The 25,267-nt window shown below is 43.3% G+C and overlaps 1 protein-coding gene across 4 annotated transcripts; it reads right to left on the reverse strand.

The window, feature by feature from the left end:
• Positions 1–339: 339 nt before the first annotated feature.
• Positions 340–22,645, reverse strand: LOC122692655 (zinc finger protein 501-like). Of its 4 annotated transcripts, XM_043900441.1 has the most exons (7): positions 17,678–17,795; positions 16,289–16,634; positions 13,086–13,180; positions 7,153–10,056; positions 5,130–5,200; positions 3,572–3,698; positions 340–2,316 (listed from the first exon to the last, which is right to left on the reverse strand). In XM_043900441.1, the coding sequence occupies exons 5-7, from the start codon at positions 5,142–5,144 to the stop codon at positions 1,169–1,171; spliced, it is 1,290 nt and encodes a 429-aa protein (XP_043756376.1). In that variant the 5' UTR covers positions 5,145–5,200; positions 7,153–10,056; positions 13,086–13,180; positions 16,289–16,634; positions 17,678–17,795; the 3' UTR covers positions 340–1,168. The 4 variants fall into 4 exon arrangements, with proteins under 4 accessions (XP_043756376.1, XP_043756375.1, XP_043756374.1 ...); XM_043900440.1 differs by lacking the exon at positions 17,678–17,795 and having other exon boundaries at positions 16,289–16,755; XM_043900439.1 differs by lacking the exons at positions 3,572–3,698; positions 5,130–5,200; positions 7,153–10,056; ... (1 more) ...; positions 16,289–16,634; positions 17,678–17,795 and adding exons at positions 17,858–17,929; positions 19,243–19,369; positions 21,015–21,053; positions 22,587–22,645 and having other exon boundaries at positions 340–2,268.
• Positions 22,646–25,267: the final 2,622 nt, after the last annotated feature.

Here is a 25,267-nt window from a genome sequence, read left to right on the forward strand (position 1 = left end):
CATTGTGGATATTATGGCACAACTCTGCTCCACCCACATAACTTCTTCCCTTGAATTATACTGGGGGAATGATGTGACATCCCATGTGAGAAAAAGAATAATTTATGCTGCTCCAAAAACCACTGGTGGCTCTCCCTTGTCCTCACCTCAGGAAAACTTTAGGACCCACCTAAAATTCTCACACACAGGTCTCAACATTAGTCCCAAGGAACCCTGCAGTCCACCCCAGAAGGCCTTGGACAACAATGCAAAGTAGACCTAAACTAGAGTGAACACTATTCTCTGTCATGATACTATTCTCAGTGAGGAATACAAAGATTGGAACACACACAAATGCAGTGGCTTTAAAAAGTTTTTATTTATTAAAAGAAAAGAGAATTGCTTAGAAGAAAGCACTTGTCAAGTAGGGTGACTTGAAGCTAGAAACATGTCATAAGCATGACATGACTCAATGCCATCAAAGAAAGTAAACCTCTGTCAGCAACCATCAGAACCCAGAGTGCATGTGCAAGGTCAAAGCTGCTTAGTTCCTTTCCTAGGCAGTTGATAGGATCTAAGAGCATGACACCACCCAAGTGCTCAGGTTACATGTGCTTTCCTTCAAGGAACAGGAGAGCACAAAGGTCTATCTACCCTGATCACACTGAGGGGACTGACGCCCATATGAGGATCTGCCACTTGGTGGAAGAAACTCACAATGACCAGAAATCTGGCAAGGCCGCTGCACAGGTTAGGAAGTAGATCTTAGCTTCTTAGAAACTTCCAATGAATTGGGTACCCACAGGCTATATCCATACTAGGGCTGTGCAGATGGATGGCATTCAACTTCCAGGTGATGATTCCCTTACAGAGCCTGTTCAGTAAGATGTATTCACTAAGGACACAGCTCATTTGCTGGTCTCTTCCTCTGGTTTGAAGGCCTTTCTTGAGTATGAACTTTGTGGTGATAGATGAGGTTAGACCTTCAGCGGAAACTTTCCCACATGCTCTGTATTCTTGGGTCTACCTGTGCCACAGTGGTTCTGGTGCTTGGAGTAGACGTTTGACCAGAAAAAAAAAAAAAGACAAACCACCAAGTTTCCACAATACTGTACTTGTGAGGCCCTTCTGTGGTGTGAAATTTTCTTTTCAGGTGCTTTGGCTAAAGACTTATCCACATTTGGTGCACTCAGGTGACTTTTCTCCAGTGTAAATTCAGGTGCTTAATGAGACTAGTTCTATCCCTAAAGCATTTCGCACATTCACTACACTTATAAGGTCTTTCTTCAGTGTGAACTCTCTGGTGTTTAGTAAGAACAGACTTTTGGCTAAAACATCTCCCACATTTACTGCACTCAAAAGTCTTTGCTCCACTGTGAATTCTCTGGTGGCCTTGAAGGTGGGCCTTTTGCCTAAAAGACTTCCCACATTCACTACACTCATAAGGCCTTTCCCCACTGTGAATTCTTCTATGCATAAAAAGGCTGGAGAAGTACCTAAAGGCTTTCCCACACTCATTGCACTCATAAGGCCACTCTCCAGTGTGGACTCTCTGGTGTTGCTCAAGCATGCGTTTACAGGTGTAAGTTCTCCCACATTCAGCACATTCATAAGGCCTCTCTCTGGTGTGGACTCGCCGGTGCTGATCAAGTTTGGTTTTAGTACTGAATGTTTTCCCACATTCACTGCACTCATATGGTCTGGCTCCAGTGTGAATTCTCTGGTGCACAACAAGCTGGGAGTGTTGCCTAAAGAATTTTCCACATTCTCTACACTCATAAGGCCTCTCCCCTGTGTGAATTCTTCTATGTATAGCAAGGCTGGAGCTGCATCTAAAGACTTTCCCACACTCACTGCATCCATAGGGCTTCTCTCCGGTGTGGACTCGATGGTGCTGAGCAAGCCTAGACTTCCGGTAGAAGAGTTTCCCACATTCATTGCACTTGAAACGCTTTTCTCCATTGTGAAACTCTGCTACAAACTCCATCATTTGTGGTTTAACCTGGTGCTGGACATAGCCAGAGCTACCAGGGAAATCCTTCCTCGCCTCCTGGCACACAGAAGCCTTCTCCAATGCATGGACTGTGCAGTTTTTCATTAAGGCCTTACCCAAATCTCTTCTCATGAGTTTCTCTCCACCATGCTGGTGGGATTTCACATCTGTCCCACACAGTGTCTGGCCAGGGTTTGTTCGCAGGACCTCGGGTACACACAAACCACCTTCTAAGGCCAGGTTACCCATCTCCCAGGGACAGATCTTCTGGCTGGACAGGTCTGTCTTTTTGGTATTTCTCTGTGGCACTTCTACAGAAACATTCTCTGCTGTATGCCAACACCCTGAAATTAAAAAGAAAACCTGGTAGTGAACTTCATGGAGAAAAATGTACAAAGAGGCAACCCCATCACAAATTTGTGTCTGACATAGAAAGAATAAATCCAACAGGAAAAACGAACTGTGGGCAGGACAGGAAAGCCCCGATCTGCTGTACTGGGCCTCTGCAGATCACAGAACAGGGAAGATTCACCAGGCAAACATACAAAGATGGAAAGTAGTGCAAAGAGCCACAGTCAGACAATACACTCCTATAGGAACAGTTTTCACCAGGGCCTTGGCTGCTGGTGACACATGTGTGCTGTGTGGAAAGCTATGTCCAGGCCCAGGATATTCTGATTGTCACTGAACAGCTGGTGTTCAGGACTATTTCAATGCTAGATGCAGGCCTCGTGACACATTAAGCGTAGGTGAAAAATGGAAAGCATGAGAGTGAGGATGCTGAGGAATAATGAGGAGTGGAAGAAAGAGATATGAGAGATAATCCTGGGTTGGAAGCTAGAGTAGAAATCACAGAAGGAATCTGTCAGGAACTGAGGAGAAACAGAAATGAGATAATCAGTCACTGGTTATAAATAAATAGCGTAAATAAATATTACTGGACAGTAAATAGCGTTGGGACCAGGGGAGGCTTCAAATTTGATTTGAACCTAGCCATATCATTTCCTCCCCATGCTGCCAATCACCAGGACCAGACCCACTTTGGGTCCTTCTTCCTGTCGCTAGAATCATGTCCACTTTGGTCCTATATACCAAAGATTCTCCACCCAACTCCAACTGGACAGTAACATGGGACCTAGAAGATGCAAGTGCTAAGAGAAAGAAAGGACAGGTGAGTGGTCAGTACTGGCCCAGGAGTCCAAAATAATAGTACAAAGAATCTTCTATGATGGTTTCACAGAAACAGCCAAGAGTACCTCCTAAATAGGGACCATGTTGGATCCCAACAATTCCTGGAATAGTGAGCCCCAGGAAATGTCAGCTGGAAGGGAAAAGACTCTGGAGGACAGAGGTGCAGAGGTCTACAGAATCAACTTAGCACGCAATGGTTGAGAGAAATGGAACTCACTGAGCTGATTCAAATCATTTGACCTATAAAAGCTTCACTGAGAAAATTTCAGAATAGCTGGCATTGGGGCTACTTGTAAGCATTAAGAGAGAGGTGCCCACTGTCCAGTTGTTAAGACAAACAGACTTGCCTTTGGAGAAAGGAAAGGCAGAAAACTGGCCAGAATGCTAGGACAGGGGTGAGGGCCTTACCCAGGGATGCAACCAGTGCGAAGTTCTCCAGCATAACATCATGGTACAGGAGTCTCTGGGCCTCACCAAGGAGCCTCCATTCCTCTTGGGAAAAGTACACAGCCACATCGTCAAAGGTCACACGGCCCTGGGATGATGGGGACAGTGTGTGCATAAGCAGCCTTTCTCCCTAGGACCCCGTAAGTACCCTAACCCCAGTCCATACTCTGGACCACAAAGTTGGCTTATCTCCTGTCTCCTCATAGACCCTTCTGCACATGGCAACAGAAAATCCTTGTCAATGTAACAGGTTCCCATCACACCCCAACTCCTCACTGGTAGCTCCCCAGCCCTGTTCTGAAGGTTTCCCTACCAGTCCTTGGTCCTGACTTTATCCTCAGTCACAACATGCATATCTAGATACCCCTGGTCCAGCTACACTTCCATACTGCACATTATGTCTTTTCAACAGTTACAATCTTTGTTCATATAACACCCATTTAAAATGGTGTTATATGAACACACCTGCTTGACACATCTTCAGTAAACTCATCTGACATCCTGTCACAAATTTCCCAAGTTCCACCACAAAAGCCAGGTGAGTCACAGGAAGGGAAATATGCACCAGCCTGACTTTGCTATCACTTCATCTCCATTTCTGCTTTCATTCTGCATCAATTTCAAAGCCATTCTCCCAAAGAAACCTGACCTACTATCTGGACTTCCCCTTCCCTTCTCGCTGATGACCACTCCTCTTGTCTGTCTTGTGACAGTACCCCATCTCCTCCTCTGTCCCCTAATGGCATCCTGAAGCCTTCCCAGCACTCTAGATGTACATGTTTAGCCATCCACTTGTCTCCTACACTTGGGAGTCACTGGAACATCTGAGGCTCAACAGGGCTGAAACTCAATTCCTAATACTCTCATTGAAAACCACTGACTTTCCCAAATCAGTTGATGACACTTCCACTCTTCCAGATGCAAATAAAAAGACTTTGGAGGCATGTGACCCCTCCATATTGGAAAATCTGGTCAGCCTCTACTTAAAATCCAAATATTCCTCCTACCTTTACATCCACCACTTTGATCCAGCTATAACCAATGCAAATCTGGAAAATTAAGACAGTCCTTTGATTATCTCTTGTCTTCCTCTCCCCCAAGTGATTGCACACTCTGCAGCCAGAGGCAGCCTCTTAAAACCTAAGTCACATCACTTTTCCTCTCCATTCCAAAAATTCTATTTCCACTATCATTCTCAGAACAGAAACCCATCTTCTCATACTACCAGTCTACCCTAACTCTTGTCCCCTTGCTCTCTGTTCTTACCAGACTTTTAACAGAGACATACAAATTCTAAAACACACCCATCTCAACAGCATGCTCAAGCATCTGTGTGGACTTTCCCATGAACTTAAGACAACTTCTCACATCTCAGTCCAGTGGGTGCCCAAAATGGAAATCTCTTCAAGTTATCTCTGACCTGGACTTGTAAACCTGGGCTGAGGGATTCTGAACAGTTTCCAGGTACCAAGTCCAGGAAGAATAGCAGCAAAACACTTCCAGGACCCCCGACACTCACCAGTGAACAGTCCATAAGTGGTTCCGCTGAACGTGGAAAGAGCAGGGCAATGTAACTTTAATTTCCACCAGCTACATAGACAAAAAAGATGACCATTTAACATTTAAGGCAAAGACAAATACTCAAGGGAAAACGAAAGCATGTAAAAGATGAAAGAAAATGTTATGGAGTTATGCAATAAAGTCATGTGGATATCTTGAGAAAAGGTTTTCCAAGAGTGGGACAAATAAGTGCAAAGCCTATCAGTCATGTCTGATGTGCCTCAGTAGTACCCACGAGTCTAGTGTGACTGGAGCTCAATGATCCAGAAGAATGAGATATCGGGTTGCAGATGAAATGCTTGTGGCAGGTCATATAGGACTATTATAGCTCTCTGTGTGCATGCTCAGTCACTACAGTCGTGTCTGACTCTCTGTGACCCAATGGACTGTAGCCTTCCAGGCTCCTCTGTCCATGGGACTCTCCAGCCAAGAATACTGGAGTCAGTTGCCATGCCCTCCTTAGTGTTAGTCACTTAAGTCATGTCTGATTCTTTATGAGCCCATAGACTATAACCTACCAGGCTCCTTGGTCCATGGGATTTTCCAGGAAGAATACTGGAGTGGGTTGCCATTTCCTTCTCCAGGGGATCTTCCCAACCCAGGGATCGAACCCAGGTCTCCCACATGGCAGGCAGATTCTTTTATTTTCTGAGCCACCAGGGAATCACTTGGGACCTTCCCTATTCAGAGATCAAGCCTGTGTCTCCTAGATTGCAGGTAGATTCTTTATTGCTGAGCCACCACGGAAACCCCTATTATAGCCGTAAGTCAGGTATTAATATATCAAAATTCAGTATATCTGTTTCTGACACTTCCATTTGACTGGCTGCTTCTCTTTTCTCCCTTGCCAATAAAACATTTTTCTGTTCTCATAGATTACTACAGTTTGACCTAACTTCTGAACAGTTTATGATTCCTTTTCCAATTTTACTTTGGTAATCTTAAAAATTGCTTTTTAAAAAATTGCTATACACTACGTTCTGATCTAAAATTATTAGAACATTATATAATAGAATTCAAGATGTTCAAACAGACTAAAACAGAGTTACAAGAAAAAAATGGGACCAGAAAATTAATCTGTGATAAAGGGGTTGTTGCTAGAATCTAAAACTGCTTGGCTTCCAACAGTTTGAGATAACTGGACATCACTGATGACTCTTCAAACCCAAAACAGAGAAAAAAACCTATAGGACCTGACCTTTATTCCACCCTCATTATATAAACATGGAAATATCTTCTTGGGTTCTAAACATCTTGATAGGAATTTCAAGCATTATAACATTCTATCATCACAATGATTAATTTAGTCTCCCTGAAAACAAGTATTTTAACAAGATATGTTAATCATTTTCTCTTCCAGTAGCATCAGAGGACGATGACTTAATAGTAAAGTAAGTATTATTAGCAGAGTACGATCACTAAAAAAGCAGGAAAAAAAAATAAAAAAATAAAAAAGCAGAAAACCTCCAAGTGGCTGTATACTGCAAAACTGTTAACTTTACATAATGCATGAGTGTGTATGAAAATACAACTACAGGATCCATTAATAAGTACAATCATGTCATTCAAAGAACTAAGCTAAAATTAATAACATGGAGCAAAAGATCAAAAAAGTGGAAACGTTCATTTAAATACACACTAACATGTCCTTTATATACAACAGAACACATGGACGGTATGGCTAGAATAGCAATGATTATAAACACTGAAAGCAGAGAGAAAGAGAGAAAGCCTTCAACAGCAGGATTTATAGACATTTTACTCACTCACTCACTATATAGAATTACAAAAAATGAAAAGTTAGCAAATAGCCATGAAAAAAATGGGAAAAGTCACACCATCTTGTGCAAGTGAAGAAAAACATAAAATACTTATATGATTTCAGTCACAGAAAAGTTTTAAAACTGAGCAAAGGGAAACTCAGTCGTCGAATATTTTCCACACAGCCGGCAAAACTATCAAGAAAGTAAAGAAATGCTCACCTGAAACATCAGACAACGCCTTAACATTTGGGAGACAGGATAATTGTTTTGGCAGAACCTCCACAGGCGGCTTTTGGGTCCTACTTGTATCTCGTTTCTCGACGTGACCAGTGAACGGCTATTAATAACAGCTGCTTTTTCAACTGCAGGTGGAAGATCTCAGCAATTTTTTTTCCCACGCAGATATTTCAAAATTAGAAAAACAGAGGTTTGGGGAAAGAAATACACACACACAGAGGACACTAGTAAGAGAACACAGATAAGAACAAAAATACCTCAGAATGGTTAAGAGTTGGCTGAGGGCCCGGAGAGGGCAGCGTTTACCTCAAGCGGATCTGTCAGCTGGCCGTCTCAGCAGAGCCTGAGAGCGGTGGGGCCCGGGCACGGCGGCGCCTGTCCCGGACCCAAGTCAGAATCAGGCTGGATGGCGCCACGCAGCCTCAGACCCTCCTCAGATTAGCGGTCACAGCGTCTTTACCTGGGGCCCTTTAAGACCCAAACTTCCCCAGCAGCTACCAGATCAGAGTTTAAAAATGTCGCCTCTCTGGACGCCGGAAGACCCGCCCGGACGCCGTCCTCTACAACGGAAGTGCCTCAGTCCTGAGCTTTCAGTTGGCCCAGCGACCCATACGCACCGCGCCTTGCATTCCGGGTAATGTAGTTAACATCGCTCCAGTGCACTGCAAGGGGCGCTGCCACCCAAGTCAGGGAAAATTCAGCCTCACCCTAAGGCTCCGAATACTGACGGGGTTCACCCTTCTTAAAGGGGACGCACCCAGATTTCCTTGGAACACACTACTTACAGGGGACACACACAGATTTCTGTGGAATGTAGTCTGTGCTGATCAGAGGGAGGAACCCAGATATTGGGACTTCCCTGGTGGCCCAGTGGTAAACAATCTGCCTTGCAATGCAGGGGAAGCTGGGGTTGGATCCTTGGTCCCGGAAGATTCCACACGCGGAGGGGCAACCAAGTCCATGGTCAACGAAGTCCACATGCCACTACTAAGACCTGAGGCAGTCAAAATAAAAAAAATGAGAGGAACCCAGATACAGTATCTCAGATGTCTCTCAAACCTAAAGAGCAAATGGGCACATGATACCAGGTTGTCACTCAGACAGAAAGTGCATCTAATAAACTATCTTATTGCTCTACCAATACCTGTATGCTGAAGCTTTAGATTTATGAGTGTCACTGTGTTTGGTCATGGTCACGGAAGCAGAGAGTGAAGACAGAGCCATAGCAAGCAAGACAGAGGAGGGGTGATGGGTAACCAGAAGCAAGCGGGCCACGTGCTGCGTCTCTGGATGCCTCAGAAGAAATGTAAACCAAGTGAAAATGTCCAATCCAAGACCTGACACATATTTCTTACTTCACATTTTGATGTGTATTCAGTACTTTTCTAGCAGCTAAGACCTACCTATCTGAAAAGTGACTTCCTGCTTGCTATTTTCTCCCCGGACAGTGGCTGCATAGTCTCAGTCCTAGTATATTTCCAAAGGGGGCAACTGAAGCCTGAGATAAAGGATTGGATTACAAGATCCTCTTTCCTGGCTGGGGACAATATAATTTCACCAGCAACTGCAGTAAAAATGCAAGAAGAGTTGAAAATATTTGTGAAGTGTTATAACTGCTGAAACCGATCATTATTTTATTACTCAGTTAGTGGTCAAAATCACTTTTCACCATGTGAACGTTTAGATCTCAGCAAGGTCCCTAGACACAATGATTTCTGAGAAGTAAGGGAATGAAGCAGAGCTCACAGTTACCTAGGAAACTTTGCCAACCTGTGATTATAGTTTTGTAACATGTGATCTATTAATTTATTTTAAAAAATTTTAAGTACACCTGGAAGGGCTATGAAAACAGAGCAGACAGCTTTGCCAGAATACTTAAAAACAAAGTATCTATAGCATCATATTTACTCCCTTTTTAAAAAAACAGATATTAACTATCTATCCAATTACAGGTACTAATTTGGCTGCATGGCACACATCAAGGGCCACAGAGTCAGAGACTAAAGCTTTCATGAGGCTATCATTCAAGTTAAAGGCAATGGACAGTAAAAATTAATGACAACATAGTCAATTACATAATACTTTTATTACTAAGCATTAACCAAAATTTCAGAAATGAAGACCTAATTGAACTAAATAAGCATTTATTGAGGGCTTGTTAGGACAGCAGCCCAGGAGACAGAGATGCAAGAAGCACTTGAATTGTTTGACCTTGAACTGAAAAATGGAGAAAGCTTATAATGGCAAAAAATAAAGGCCAGAGTTGTTTCCATAAGTTGTTTGCGAAGAATTAAAATTGGAGCTGGCAACAATCAACAGTGCTTCTATTTATTTATTGATGGCTTCACGGAGTCTTCGTTGCTATGTGTGGGCTTTCTCCAGTTGTGGAAAGTGGGGGCTATTGCAGTTGCGGTGTGTGGGCTTCTCACTGCAGTGGCTGCTCTTGCAGAGCATGATTTCTAGGGCATGGGCTCAATAGCTGTGGCTCATGTGTTTAGTTGCCCTGCAGCATGTGCAATCTTCCTGGAGCAGGGATCAAACCTGTGTCCCCTTCACTGGCAGCTGGATTCTTAACCACTGGGCCACCAAGGAAGTCAAGGGTACTTGCAAAGCAAAGATTGGTTTGGGTCTGAAATGGCTGTACAGTTACAAGGGAGAATGTTGAAACTGCAAAGTTGCAGCTAGCAGATATTTTAAACAGTGTAGTGTGTTACTGAACTGAACCTGTTTGCACTCACCTACTTTCTTCTGATTGGTTGGTAGTAAGTTAACAAGGCAATGCTTCAGGAATCTTCATCAGCAACCTTATGGTTCCAGGAAGGCTCAGGTCAATGTGCTTGTGGTCAGCATGTAGTCACCATCCTCAACCTAGGTACAAACTTCTTTCTGTAAAACACCACAAGGACATGCCTTAGATTATTGTTTATATCCCTTTGGGAAGCAGTAGACTTCCTCTGATCGCTTTATCACTGATTTATTGTTCAAGGTCTCATAACTTTTCTTACTTGACTGCTTTTCCTTTTTTCTGGACTCTCTAGAATCTCTGCTTAGGAACTGATTAAGACTGCTCTTTGCAAGCAGGGAATGTCTAGGAAACTGGAGCCTTTCTCTACAAACAACAAATGAGGCTGGGTGGGAGCGGGGTGTCCCTGCTGGTCCAGTGATTAGGACTCCAAGCTTTCACTGCTGTGGGCACAGGTTCAATCTCTAGTCAGGGAACCAAGATCCTACAAGTCATGTGGTGTCAGGGAAAAAAAAAAAGACAAAAGAAATGAAGGACAAAGGTGGACTTGGGCCAGCCACCAAGTCAGTTCTCATCAAATGGTTTTCAACACGCATATGGCCACTGGTGACTAGTGAGCGCTGTGTTGAACATTGCTGATGGACATAGACATACCTGACTCTCAAAAGCAATGCCTCACTTCAAGGACTGTAAGAATATGTACAGACTTCATAACATCTAACATGTAGGTCAAAAGTGAAACACCGTAAAGGGAGCAATGAAAGATCACATGTGACCAGTGAAGGCTGCGCGGGTGTCACTGGAGTGTAGCAACAAAAAGAAAAATGGGGAAAAAACGGTGTGTGTCCAGTGATCAAAGCATCAGTCAATGATGAACACAGGACAGGCACCCAGCTCTGTCATCACAACTTTCCTAGTAACCTCGCAACAACATCATGTACTTTTAAGCATCTCCTGCCATTGATATAGTAATGTCCACACTATCAAGCACCCAGGGTCCTTACTGCTCCACTGATGTGGCACCTGAAAGAGGTCAGTCCTATGTGAAAGAGAAAAAGGAGGGGCCAGCACACATAGCAAGAGATCAAACACAGGGCATCCGGCATTCTAAAATTCTGAGAACTTAAGAACATGAAATTGAGAATGTGGCAGATCCCAGTTAGGTACAGGACTCAATAATGTCAACATTTTGGAAAATTTTTTTACAAGGTCATACTTAAGAGATTAAAGGCAATTAATCTACAACAAGTAATGTTTTGCGTCATGACTGCAATGAATATACCTTAAAACAAACACATTTTTAAAAGACTCGAAGTGGCAGGCTGATTAATATCCCTGGAGACAACTGGTTCCTCAACCCTGAACCTCCTCGTAGCTGTTACCTTACATGGTCAGAGACTTTGCCAGCGCAATTAGGGATTTTGAGATGAGATTAGCCTAAAGTTCATGTTGGCCTGGGGGGTGTACACACAAGTCTCCTCATAAAAGAACAGCAGAGGGAGATGTACTCTGCAGAGGAAGGCGATCTGATGACTGAAATGCTGCACTGCTGCTCTTTGAAGATGAAAGAAGTGGTCTTGAGTAAACAAACACAAGGACTGCAGCTCTGGAATTTGGAAAAGGCAAGGATGACGATTCATCACTAGAGCCTCTAGAGAGACCATGCCCCTACCAACACCTTGACTTCACCCCTGTGAAAGTGACTTAAGACTTCTGGCTCCAGAACAATGAAATAATTAAACAGATGCTGTCTGAAACTATCAACTTTGAGCTTATTCATTACAACAGCTGTAGGAAAGGAATACAATTTAGTAACATACATTACAGGTTGCTCCTGCCATCCTGAAGCACAGCTTTCCTAGAAAACATTTCATAAACTGAGATGCCATAAAGCAGGAGTATACCCTTCTTTCTCAAAGTTCTGATACACCACTTGAGTTTTATGGAAGAACCTCCATTCATATGGTGTAATGGCTTTTTCATAAAAGTGACTAAAATCCTTGCCAGGTTTCTTTTGATCTTGTGAAAATAAGTACTAATGTAAGTCTTTTGAGACAGGACAAGGCTAGGCGTTCTATGTGAAAATGACCCATAATGTGAGAATATGAATGAACAATACCCAAGAAATTATCAATAATGGTGGAAAATTGCAAATTGGTTCACTGGGCATCAAACAGGGCCCTTCCCATTTTTGTTATGTTTGAAAAATATCTATTCCAGAAAGGATTTTCAGGTTTGTATTTTATAGTTAAAAGGGGGACAACTCTCAAATGGCATGAGAAAACTTTTGGCTTGAGAAGTATAAGCATGGGAAAAACTTTATCAAAGCCTGCACTGCTAAAATGTTTTACATCAATTATCCTTAAGGAAACCCTTTCAAAACAGAATTATGTTCCGGAATGCCCAAGACCACCCTCAGATTCCATAGGACTCACGGAACTCATGGAAGCTGTTTAATTGAAGGAAATGGCAACCCACTCCAGTGTTCTTGCCTGGAGAATCCCAGGGATGGGGTCGCACAGAGTCGGACATGACTGAAGTGACTTAGCAGCAGCATGGCTTATTACAGTGAAGGATACAGATAAAAATCAGCAAAGAAAGATGGCACAATAGGACAGAGTCCAAGAGAGATCACGTTGCCAGCTTCCAGTTGCCCCCTACCACTCCACTTCAGTCTGACATCGACATATGACAATGCACATCTAGTATTCCTAACAGGGAACCCCATGCAAGCCTAGGTGTTGTCCAGGTTTTCTGAGTGTCTGTCACACAGACAAGGGGCACCCGTGTGACTGACCTGTTACTCTCTAGCTTCTCCAAATGTCAAACTGGTATCGAGAACCTAAGCCTCTCAATATCCCAGTACAGTATTAACATAAACTGCACAGCCCAGCACAAGAAAGGCCCCAGGTAAACAAAGACACTCTTATTGAGCCAAAAATGTCAAGTGCTTAGAGGTTATCTCCCAGGATTTGGGCAAGTCAGTGCCAGACATTTCTTTGGAATGAAGAGGTTGCACAACTCAGGCGTGTATGTCTTCCTTTACATAGGCCAAGTAAAGATACTCAAAACTCATACCATTGCTATTTTAATGCATTTTAATATTATCTGGGTTCTCAAGGATAAAGTCATCTGATAATGGAAATAAGAGTACAAAGGTGTGCTACTCCACCTGTCTTCCCACGTCCACATCGGGTGACCTTGAAACATGCCCCAAGGATGAACAGAAGCTGACAAACAACACATTCTTGGGCTTGTATTACAGAACTACAGAAAAGAAAACAGCATGTTAAAACCCTCCTGCTTGTAAGCTGCCTTCACTGATTAAGCTTGCTCTGGGGACCTCCCTCCCCCTCCTTTAGTTGTATATAAGTTTCCCATGGCCAAGGTGCTAACACAAGAGGTGACACCTTAACAAGCCCTAGAGGTGACACCTCTGACATATGGGTTACTATAGTAAAGGAGTCTCAAGTTCTTGGGAACCTGGAGTCAACTCTTTTCCAGTCTGAGCAGGCTACAAATGATCAAAACTACCAACCCCTAAAACTGGGCCTGCCCAGGTGTCTGATGAATGAATTTTGACATCAGATAGCTAAAATTCCATGCTCAGACCATGCAAAGTGCCTCCATTTATGAACATGTATCTGTGAAGAAGCATGTAATGCACACGCCAGTTAACTCACCTTTTCTCTGATCGCTTGTCCCCACACCTAAGAGCAGGCTGCCTCTTTATCCCCTAAATATCACAAGCACCTCACCTCCAAGAAGGTGGTGGTTCTGAAACTTGTCCTTCTGTGTCCTCATGTGGCTGTCTTGTGAAAGAAAATTCCCCCCAGCAAACCTCGGCATCTCAGCATTTAGCTTGCTGCGCCTCTGGTTCAGTAGCAACCACACACAAACAGCATGAAATTGCCCACAGTTGGAGGACTCGTGCCGGGAAATTGGCAAATACAACAAGGAAAGGTCAGTTGCCTTTTTTATTAACTGTCTAGGCCTAAAGTAATAGAAATATGTTAATAATGAGGAGTATACATGGTGAATAATGTTGTCAGTACAAATATTTATGCCACTCAGCAAAGTCAGTCACTGAAAGAAAGTCAAGTTCCCACATATTTATCTTATTCTCAGTCACTAATAAGAAAACAGACATTATGTCAAAGAAGATATACACTTGCCAATAAAATACAAAAATGGTCAACATCATGAATCAGTAGGGAAATGAAATCAAATCATAGGGAGATACATCTCCACACTTCTCAAACAGGTATATTTAAAATACTGACCATACCAACCAAGTACTGGTGAGGAATACAGGGGAACTGAATACTGTTGAAGGGAATGCAAATGGGTACAGTAATTCATTTTAGAATATGAAGCTGGATGTTCATATAAAGGATTTTATGTATGATTACAGTAAGCTCATCTGTGACAGGCAAACTAGAAACAAACCACAAAACCCCATTTTTTAAGAGATGAGTGGATTAAGAAATAAAATGAAAATATATCAAATAGCATATTTATCAGGAAAAAATGAGTTATTCACATTGGCAACTTATAGATGATTCTCAAAATAAGTGTGCATGGGGAAAGAAAACGACAATTACAAAAGTAATCATTTAGACTTCTTCAATGATATTACTGTGCTTAGTCCTGTCCAACTCTGTGCAACCCCATGGACTATAGCCCGTCAGGCTCCTCTCTCAATGGGAATTCTCCAGGCAAGAATACTGGAGTGGATTGCCCTGCCCTCCTCCAGGGGATCTTCCCAACCCAGGGATCAAACCCAGGTCTCCCTAACTGCAGGTGGATTCTTTACCATCTGAGCCACCAGAGAAACCAATGATATTAGAAGTCTGGAAAACACTAATTTAATGAGAGAAAAATCAGTCAAGAGTAGTTGCCTGGGATCCTGGGAGACATCTGGTAGTGATGGATGTTTGCTATGATGATGGTTGTGACTTTGCAAGCTGGTAAGTTTGTAATTCAGCTGCAGTTATGCTCAGTGCATGGCAACTGTACATCTCAACCAAATCGGGAAATTGGCTTCACATAAAAATCTGAATCTCCATTTTGGAAAAGAACTCTGGCAACCACACCTCAAATCTATCACCTCTCCTTGTCTCATGGGAGGAATTGTGTCACAGTAGAAATGAAGACTGCTGAACAATAAAAAGGTGCTTACACTTGAGTTATTTAGGAACTCTGCCTGGGTCCTAAAAATCACATGCCTGGACTACAGGACTCTCACTCTCATTTACCCACTGCTTTCACTGTGCAGCAATGGCCTTAAGATAAACACTTTGCAGACGCTATGCGATGCTAAAACCTTTACATTCTTCAGTCACTGACTGCAGGCTCAAGAGGACGAAACAGAAACAGAAACTCGTCTGTAACTTCTGAAAATTTCTGCAAAAACCTTATCATCAACAGCCACAGTTATGGGAACATTTATGAATGCCCTTTTAGAAAAGTTGTATCCCTTCCTGTTGCTAGATTGTCAGTTCCTACTAATCCCCCTTGGTTCTGAACCAAGGATGGCTCCCCCTGATGTCTGTAGCCTAACACTCAGCAACACCAGCCTGCCACACTATGCACATTATGGCACATGGCTCTGTTCCAGCTGGACCTAGAGAACTTCTTCCATTGAACAGTACTGGGGGGATGATGTGATATCCCACGTGAAAAGAGAACAATTCACGCAGCTCCAAAAATCACTGGTGTTGCTCACAGTCCTCATCTCAAGGTGGCTTCGGGACCCATCAAAAATCCTTTCGGGACCCATCAAAAATCCTAACGTCCGGGTCACAGCATTAGTTCCACAGAGCCCTGGAGTCCATACCAGGAGCCCTTGGACAATGCAAATTAGACCAAAACTATACTGAACATTGTTCTCTGTCATATCATTCCAACTGAGGTATTATACAAAGTCTGAAACACCCATAAAACTTTTTTACTCTTCATCTTGACAGTCCAGTTTAGTTCTTAACAGCAGTCTGAAGGTGAACAAACCCCAAGATGCATGTTGTCTTAAACAATAGTCTTTATTTTTACACAAAGCAGTGCAAAATGAGGCAGTTCCCCAAAGGGTGACTTGGAGCTAGAAAATCCATCTTGAACATGACACGACCCAATACCACCAGAGTAAACCTCTATGAGCTGCCAGTAGAACCCACACTGGATGCCCAAGATCAAAGCTGCCTAGGCCATATCCTAGGCAGCTGACAGGATCTAAGAGCATGACATCACCCAAGTGCTCAGGCTACACATGCTTCCCTCCAAGGGACAGGAGAGCACAAAGGTCTACCTACCCTGATCACACTAGGGCACTGACAACCAGAACGGCAATCTGCCATTTGGTAGAAGGAAGAAACTCACAGTGACATGAAGTCTGGCAAGGCTGCTGCACAGGTAAGGAAGTAGATCTTAGCTCCTTAAAGCTTCCAGAGAACCGAGTATCCACAGGCCCTCTGCACACCAGGGCTGTGCACATGGATGGCATTAGCTTTCAGCTGATGATGCCCTCATAGTGCCTGTTCAGTAAGATGGATTCATTAAGGAGACAGCTCATTGGCTTCTCTCTCCATCTCGTTTGAAGATCTTTCTCCAGTATGAACTTTCTAGTGACCAATATGGTTTTACCTTCAGCTGAACGCTTTCCTGCATTCGCCGCACTCTTGGGTTTATCTGGGCTGTGAAGGTCCAGTGCTCAATCAGAGCTGACCTATGACAGAAAATATTTCCGTATTTGTTGCACTTGTGAGGTCTTTCTGTGGTGTGAACTTTTCAGCTTTTTTTTTTCTCCTTCAGGTGCTATGGCTAAAGAAATTCTCCACATTTGGTGCACTCAGGTGACTTTTCTCCAGTGTAAATTCAGGTGCTTAATGAGAGTAGATTTCTGGCTAAAACATTTCCCACACTCACAGCACTTATAAGGCCTTTCTCCAGTGTGAACTCTCTGGTGTGTAGTAAGAATAGAATTTTGGCTAAAACATTTTCCACATTCACTGCACTCAAAAGTCTTTGCTCCAGTATGAATTCTATGGTGGACTTGAAGGTGGGCTCTTTGCCTAAAGGACTTCCCACATTCACTACACTCATAAGGCCTTTCCCCACTGTGAATTCTTCTATGCATAACAAGGCTGGCCATGTATCTAAATGCTTTCCCACATTCATTGCACTCATGAGGCCACTCTCCAGTGTGGACTAGCTGGTGCTGAATAAGCATGCGTTTACAGGTGTAGGTTCTTCCACATTCTCCACATTCATAAGGCCTCTCTCCAGTGTGGACTCGCCGGTGCTGATCAAGTTTGGTTTTAGTACTGAATGTTTTCCCACATTCACTGCACTCATATGGTCTGGCTCCAGTGTGAATTCTCTGGTGCACAACAAGCTGGGAGTGTTGCCTAAAGAATTTTCCACATTCTCTACACTCATAAGGCCTCTCCCCTGTGTGAATTCTTCTATGTATAGCAAGGCTGGAGCTGCATCTAAAGACTTTCCCACACTCACTGCATTCATAAGGCTTCTCTCCGGTGTGGACTCGATGGTGCTGAGCAAGCCTAGACTTCCGGTAGAAGAGTTTCCCACATTCATTGCACTTGAAACGCTTTTCTCCATTGTGAAACTCTGCTACAAACTCCATCATTTGTGGTTTAACCTGGTGCTGGACATGGCCAGAGCTACCAGAGAAATCCTTCCTCGCCTCCTGGCACACAGAAGCCTTCTCCAATGCATGGACTGTGCAGTTTTTCATTAAGGCCTTACCCAAATCTCTTCTCATGAGTTTCTCTCCACCGTGCTGGTGGGATTTCACATCTGTCCCACACAGTGTCTGGCCAGGGTTTGTTCGCAGGACCTCAGGTACACACAAACCACCTTCTAAGGCCAGGTTACCCATCTCCCAGGGACAGATCTTCTGGCTGGACAGGTCTGTCTTTTGGGTATTTCTCTGTGGCACTTCTACAGAAAAATTCTGCTCAGAAGGTGTCTGTTCATCCTCTGCTGTATGACAACACCCTGAAATCAGAAAAACGAGGGTGAACTTAATGTAGGAAAAGGTTTTTTTAAAAGGCAGATGTGTTGCGCCATATGTGTCTGACATAGAAAGAATAAATCCATGGGACTAGTTCAGGACAAAGGAGCTGTGGGCAGGTAAGGAAAAGCCCCAATCTGTAGAACTGGGCTTCTACACATCACAGAACAGGAAGGACTCACCAGGCAAAAGACACAAGAGGGAGGATATTAAATGGAGGCACCAGTGGTCCACAACGCACTCCTACAGGAACGGTTTTCACCAGGGCCTTGGCTGCTAGTGACACATGTGTGCTGTGTGGAAAGCTATGTCGAGGCCCACGATATTGTGTCACTGAGTAGCTGGTGTTCAGGACTATTTTAAGGAAAGGTGCAGGTTTTATGACACAGTAAGCATAGGCAAACAGTGGAAAGCTTTAGAGTGAGGATGTTGAGGAACAATGAGGAGTGGAAGCCAGAGAGGTGAGGGATAATCCTGGTTGGAAGCCAGAGTAGAAATCACAGGGGGAATGTGTCAAGAATGGAGGAGAAATAGAAATGAGATAACAAGTCACTGCTCTTAGACCACCAACAGTGTTGGGGCCAGGACATATTCAAAATTTGACTGAATCCAGCCACAACGTCACTGCTCCCTGTGATGTCAATCACCAGGACCAGACCCATTTTGAGCCCTGCTTCCTGTGCCTGAAATCATGTCCACTCTCTCCTATACCCAAGGTTGTCCTCCCAGCTTCAACTGGACAACAACATGGGACTTAGAAGATCCACATTCTAAGAGAAGAACAAGACAGGTTAGTGTTAAGTACTGCCCATGGCAAAACAACCAATCTCAAAAGAATTCAAGAAAAAAATAATGATAAAAATAATCTTTGAATCTCATAGGTATAGCCAAGTGCACCCCATAAATGGCGACCATGCTGGGTCCCAACAATTCCTGAAAGAGTGAGGCCCAAAGAAAGGTCAGCAGGAAGGAGGCAGAAGCTGCACAAAGGTACAGGGGTCTAGAGAGTCAACTTGGCAGGGAGAGGCTGAAATGAATGGAAATCACTAAGCTAACTCCAAGGCTTATGATACAGAAAATTTTTTACTGAGAAAACCTCAGCCACTGACATTGGGGCCACCTGTGAAAGGAGGTGGAACACACACTCACTCAGTCTTGGCACCCACAGCACAGGGGGAGGGAAGCAGTAATAAAGAGGTGCCCACCGTCTAGCTGTGAACAGAACAGACTTGCTCTTAGAGAAAAGGGGAAAGGCAGAGACCTGTCCAGGATGCTGGGATAGGGGTGAGGGCCTTACCCAAAGACACAACCAGTGCAAAGGTCTCCAGCATGACATCGCGGTACAGGAATTTCTGGGCCTCACCAAGGAGTCTCCATTCCTCTTGGGAAAAGTACACAGCCACATCCTCAAAGGTCACAGGGCTCTATGATGATGGGAACAGATGTGTGCATGAGCAGCCTCTTTCCCCAGGACCCCATGAACACCTCCAACCCTAATCCACATTCACTCTGGTGTCATCATCCTCCCTGGCTCCCTAATTTAGAGGGCAGTGGTACCCAAAACTCTTCATGATTGAGCACTAGCTCTGAATCCCAGCAACAACACGCAGGTCTACAGACAGATGCCTTCTTGGCTGTGGGCCTGGCATGCAGGGCCCCTTTCCTCTCCTGTAAGACAACAGCCTGACAGTCCCCAGGGTGATCCACTCCAGACACCAGCAACTTGAACCCACCCTTCTCAAAGTACTACTACAGAGCCCTCAGTCAATCAGTTCACACACCTTCCCCACATGCATATCATATCACTCAGTGGACGTTCTCAGACATCTGACCCCCATCATCACTACCTGGACCACAAAGTTGGCTTTCTCACCAGGCCTTGATCCTGACTTTATCTCAGTCACAAGACACATAATCTAAATACCTCTGGTCAGATTCCACTTCTATACTGCACATTATGTCTCTTTAACAGTTACAATCTTTGTTCATATAACACCTATTCAAAATCCACACCCCCTTGACACAGCCTACAGAAACTGTGACATTCTGTCACAAGCTTCCCAAGTTCCACCACGAAAGCCTAGTGAGTCAGAGGAGAAGAAATAAGCACCAGCATGACTTTGCTATCAATTTATCCCATTTCTGCTTTTCTTCTGCATCAGTATCATAGCTTTTCCCCACAGAAACCTGACCTACCAACTGGCCTTCCCCTTCCCCCTACCTCCTTGCTGATGACCACTCCTCTTCCTTGTCTGTCTGTGTCTCCTCTGTCCCCTAATAGCATCGGAAAGCCTCCCCATTACTCTAGATCTACATGGTCAGCCATCCACTTGTCTCCTACACTTGGGAGCCACTGCAGTATCTGAGGCTTAACAGGGCCGAAACTCAATTCCTAATATTCTCACTGAAAAGTCCTCTTACCAGACTTCCCCAAATCAGTTGATGGCACTTCCACCTTTCCAGATGCAAAAGGAAAAAATTTGGAGGCTGTGACTCCTTCACATTGGAAAATCTGATCAGCCTTTACTTTAAAAAAAAAAAATGTAGAAATCAAGTATTTTTTATATCTCCACATCCACCACTTTGGTGCAGCTAGAGCCATGCACATCTGGAAAATTAAGACAGCTTCTGTATTTCTTTGTCTTCCTCTCCACCAGGCTGTTGTGCATTCTGCACCCAGAGGCAGCATCTTAAAACTTAAAGTCACATCAGTTTTCCTTTCTATTATAAAAATCCCATTTCTGCCATCATTCTCAGAACAGAAACCCGTCTTATCAGGCTACCAGTCTAGCCCAGACTCTGGTTCCCTTGTTCTCGGTTCCTGCTGCATAAACAGAGACCCAACAGTCCTAAAATACACTCATCTCAATTGCATCCCCAAGCATTTGGACATACTAACCCCTATACCTACAGTCTTTCACATTTCAGTCCCCTGGTTGCCAAATTTGGAATCTTTCCATATACCCTCTGGCCTGGACTTGGAATTCTGCACTCAGAGTTTCTCCAGGGTGTCCAGACACCAAGTTCACAAAGAGCAGCAGCGAAACCTTTCAGCACACCAACACTCACCAGTGAAGAGTCCATAAGTGGTTCTGCTGAACATGGAACCTGTAGGAAGAGGAGGGCCATGTAACTTTAATTCCCATCAGCAACACAGACAAGGAAGATTAATGAGATAACTATTTAATATTTCAGGTGAAGACAAATTACTCAACAGAAAACTAAAGCATAAAGAGGGCAGAAAATGTTATGGACTTGTGCCATAAGGTCATATGTCTGACTTCAGAAAAGGTTTTCTACAAGTGGAACTAATAAGTGCAAAGCCTATCAGATTCATGTCTGATGTGTCTGAGTAGCTCCATGAGGCTAGTGCGACTGGAGCCCAATGATCCAAAGAATAAGGTATCTGGTTAGATAGGAGATGCTTGTGGCAGGTCATATAGGGCTATTATAGCCCCAAGCCATGCATATAAAAATTAAGCAGAGCTCTTTCTGACATTGCCATTTGATTCCATTCTTCCATTTCTCCCTTGCCAATAATAACTTTTTCCTCTCATAGCTTGTAGTTGGACCCAACATTTGGACAGGAGTCCCTATACTCCTTTTCCAATTATACTTTGGTTATCTTAAAAAAATTTTTTTAAAAAACTTATACTTTAACCACATTCTTTAATATATCCAGTTTTTTTCCCATAAATGTTCAAACAGATTAACTTCCTACAAGCTTTTTTCTTCTGTTGTAGAGAATGGAAACACCACTGACTAACTTCACTTTGAAAATGAATCTCAGAATTTTATGGTTGCCCAGTGGTTAGAATGTTATACTTTCACTGCAGTGGACCCGGGTTCTATACCTGGTTGGGGAACCTAGATTCCACAAGCCAAGCAGTGCAACCAAAAAAAATTAAAAAATAAAAAATAAAAGAGAATTACAAGAAGAAAATGGCACCAGAAAATTAATCTGTGAGAAAGGGATTATTGGTAGAATCAGAGTAAAACTGCTTGGCTTCCAACAGTTTGAGATAACTGCATCACTGATGACTCTTTAAACTTAAGACAAAGGAAAGAACCTATATGACCTGATCACTGTTCAATCCTCTTTAAATAAACATGAAAATACCTTCCTGGGTTCTAAGTATCTTGGTAAGGATTCCCAGCATTATAAGTTTTTATTGTTACAATGATTCATTTAATCCTCCCTTTAAAACAAGTGTTTTAACAAGATAACTTAATCATCTTCTTCCAATACTACCAGAGGAGCATGACATAATGGTGAAATAAATATTAACAGAGTACAATCACTGAAACAGAAGAAAAACTCTTAAATGGCTGTATACTATAGAATTGTTAAGTAGGCATAATGCAAAAAGAGTGTGAAAACACAACTACAGGATCCATTAAAAGTAAGTATAATCATCTCATTCAAAGAACTAAATTAAAATTAGTAACATGGAGCAAAATAAGATCAAAAGGTGGAAATATTAATTTAAATACAATAATAATTTTAACATATATGCTAGACAGATATGTCCTTTACACACAACAGAAGGCAAAGAAGTTATGGCTAGAATAGCAATGGTTATAAATACAGAAAGCTGACAAAAAAAGCCTTCAACAGCTGATTTTATAAAGACATCTTACTCATATAATGTATGTGCTCAGTCACTCAGTCCTGTCTGATTCTTTGTGACACCATGGACTGTAACCCGCCAGGCTCCTCTGTCCACGGGATTCTCCAGGCAAGAATACTGGAATAGGGTGCCAGGGGACCTTCCACATCCAGAGATTGAACCTGCTTCTCTCGTGTCTTCTGAACTGGCAGGTGGATTCTTTACAACTAGCGCCACCCCAGAAACCCCATAGACTGTACACTCACTATATAATACTGCAAAACAAAAGAAAAGAAAATTAGCGGATAGACATGAAAAAATGGGTGAAGTCACACCATCTTCTCCAAAGGAAAACAAAAACACTTAATACTTATATGATTTCAGTTGTAAAAGTTTTAAAACAACTGAGCAAAGGGAAATTACGGTCGTCGAATATTTCCCCACAGTTGGCAAAACTATGCGTGTGTGCTAAGTCGCTTCAGTCGTGTCCGACTCTGCGACCTTATGGACTATAGCCCGCCAGGCTCCTCCGTCCACGGGATTCTCCAGGCAAGAATACTGGAGTGGGTTGCCATTTCCTCCTCCAGGGGATCTTCCTAACCCAGGGATGGAACCCACGTCACTTATGTCTGCTGCATTGGCAGGTAGGTTCTACCACTAGCGACATTTGAGAAGCAAAACAATCAAGAAAACAACAAAAAAAATGCTCACCTGAAACAAAAGACAACATCTTAACATTTGGGAGACGGGATAATAGTTTTGGAAGGACCTCCACAGGCGGCTTTTGGGTCCTACTTATACCTCATTTCTTGATTTGAGCGTTGAAAGGCTATTTATAACAACTGGTTTTTCAACTGCACATGGAAGGTCATAAGCATTTATTTTCCCCCAAGCAGGTCATATTTCAACATTAGAAAAACCGAGGTTTTGGGAAAGAAAAACACACACAGGACACTTGAAAGAGAACACAGATAAGAACAAAAACACCGCAGAATGACAAGAGTTGGCTGAGGGCTCGGAGGGCGCAGCGTTTACCTGAAGCGGATCTGTCAGTACGGCCGTCACAGCGGAGTCTGAGGGAGAAGGTGGGACCCGGGCACCGCGGCGCCTGTCTCGGCCCCAAGTCAGAGTCAGGGCGGATGGCGCCGCGCAGAGCCTCAGACCCTCCTGAGAGTAGCGGGCACAGCGCCTTCCTGCCTTCCTTTACCTCAGGCCAGCCAAGTTCCGAAGTTGCACACACGAAATCAGGAGGGCGTTTAAAAATGTCGCCCGCGGTACCGGCCGGAAGATCCACCCAGACGCCGTCTCATAGAACGGAAGTGGCTCAGTCCTGAGTTTTCATTGGCCCAGTGACCCATACGGGCTGCGCTTTGCTTTCAGGGAAATGTAGTTAACACCGCTGTCTGCCATGGCTAGGGTCGGAGCCCCAGACTTCCAGGAAAATTACGCCTAACCCCGGTGGGTGGCTGGGAAACAGTTTTCCAAGGCTCCGAGTTACTGGCGGGGTTCACGCTTCTTAAAGGGGACGCACCCAGATATCCGTGGAACCACTCTTCTCGAAGACAGAAAAAGGAGGTGTCAGCACGCGTAGGGAGTCGTGCCACACAGGGCATCAAGCATTCTAAAATTTTAACTTGTCAGCGTGAAATTGAGAATGTGGTAGAGGTAGAGGACTTAGTAACGTCAACATTTTGGAAAAATTATGAGGTCATACATACTTAGAGGTCAAAGACATTTATGATACACACCTACAAGTAATATTTTGCATTATGATTGCAATGAATATACCTTAAAACAGACACATTTTGAAGGACTTAGACTCAAAGTGGCAGGCTGATGAATACTCCCTGAAGACAACTGGGTCCTCATCTTTGGAACTCATAAATGTTACTTTATATGGTCAGAGACTTTGCCAACTTGATTAGGGATTTGTTTGTATGTTTGTCCGGAGGTGTACTCCAAAGCCTCCTCATAAAAGATAGGTAGAGGAAGGCGATTTGATGACTGAAATGCTGCAGTGCTGAACTTTGAAGAAGGAAGTGGTCTTCAGCCTTCAAACACAAGGAATGCAGCTCTAGACTTTGGAAAAGGCAAAGACAACAACACATTCCTAGAGCCTCCAGAGAGACCAGGCCCCTAGTCACACTTTGACTTTATCCCTGTGAAAGTGACTTAGACTTCTGACGTCCAGAATAGTAAAATAATTCATAATGTTTCGTCTGAAACCATTAACTTTGTGGTTATTCATTATAGCAGCCATAGAAAATGAATACGGTTTAGTGACTTGAGCTTAATTACAGATTGCTCCTGCTCTCCCAATGAACAGTTTTCCTAGGAAATATTTCATAAACTGAGATGTCATAAAGCATAAGTATGCCCTTCTTTCTCAAAATTCTGATACACCACTTCGGTTTTCTCAATGGACAGCCATTAATATGGTGTTATGGCTTTTTTCATAAAAATGATTAAAACACTTCGGAAGTTTCTTTGGATTTCATGAAAACAAGTAATAAGATGTCTTTTATAAAACCCAAGTGATGTAATCTGAACTTTTGCAAAGCAGGAGATTCCTGTATTTGATCAAATTATGGAAATTATGAAAAAGTGTCAATGTCTGGAAATACACTTTGAATTATTTAAAAGTTAAATGAGGCAGGGTGGGGCTAAGTGTCCTATGTAAAAATGAGTAAATATTTTTTATGTATGTCAAGT

The sequence above is a fragment of the Cervus elaphus genome, chromosome 4 (genome assembly GCF_910594005.1).
Source record: "Cervus elaphus chromosome 4, mCerEla1.1, whole genome shotgun sequence".
Lineage (NCBI taxonomy): Eukaryota > Metazoa > Chordata > Mammalia > Artiodactyla > Cervidae > Cervus > Cervus elaphus.

Bases quoted from the DNA above. Each gene is read 5' to 3' on its own strand.
- LOC122692655 (XM_043900439.1), bottom strand. The intron at 17,930-19,242 runs GTAAGGCCCTCA...TTCTGATTTCAG, and splicing joins TGCACTGGTTGTGTCTTTGG to GGTGTTGTCATACAGCAGAG. The intron at 2,269-17,857 runs ATACCCAAAAGA...TGCCACAGAGAA, and splicing joins TGTAGAAGTGCCACAGAGAA to ATACCAAAAAGACAGACCTG.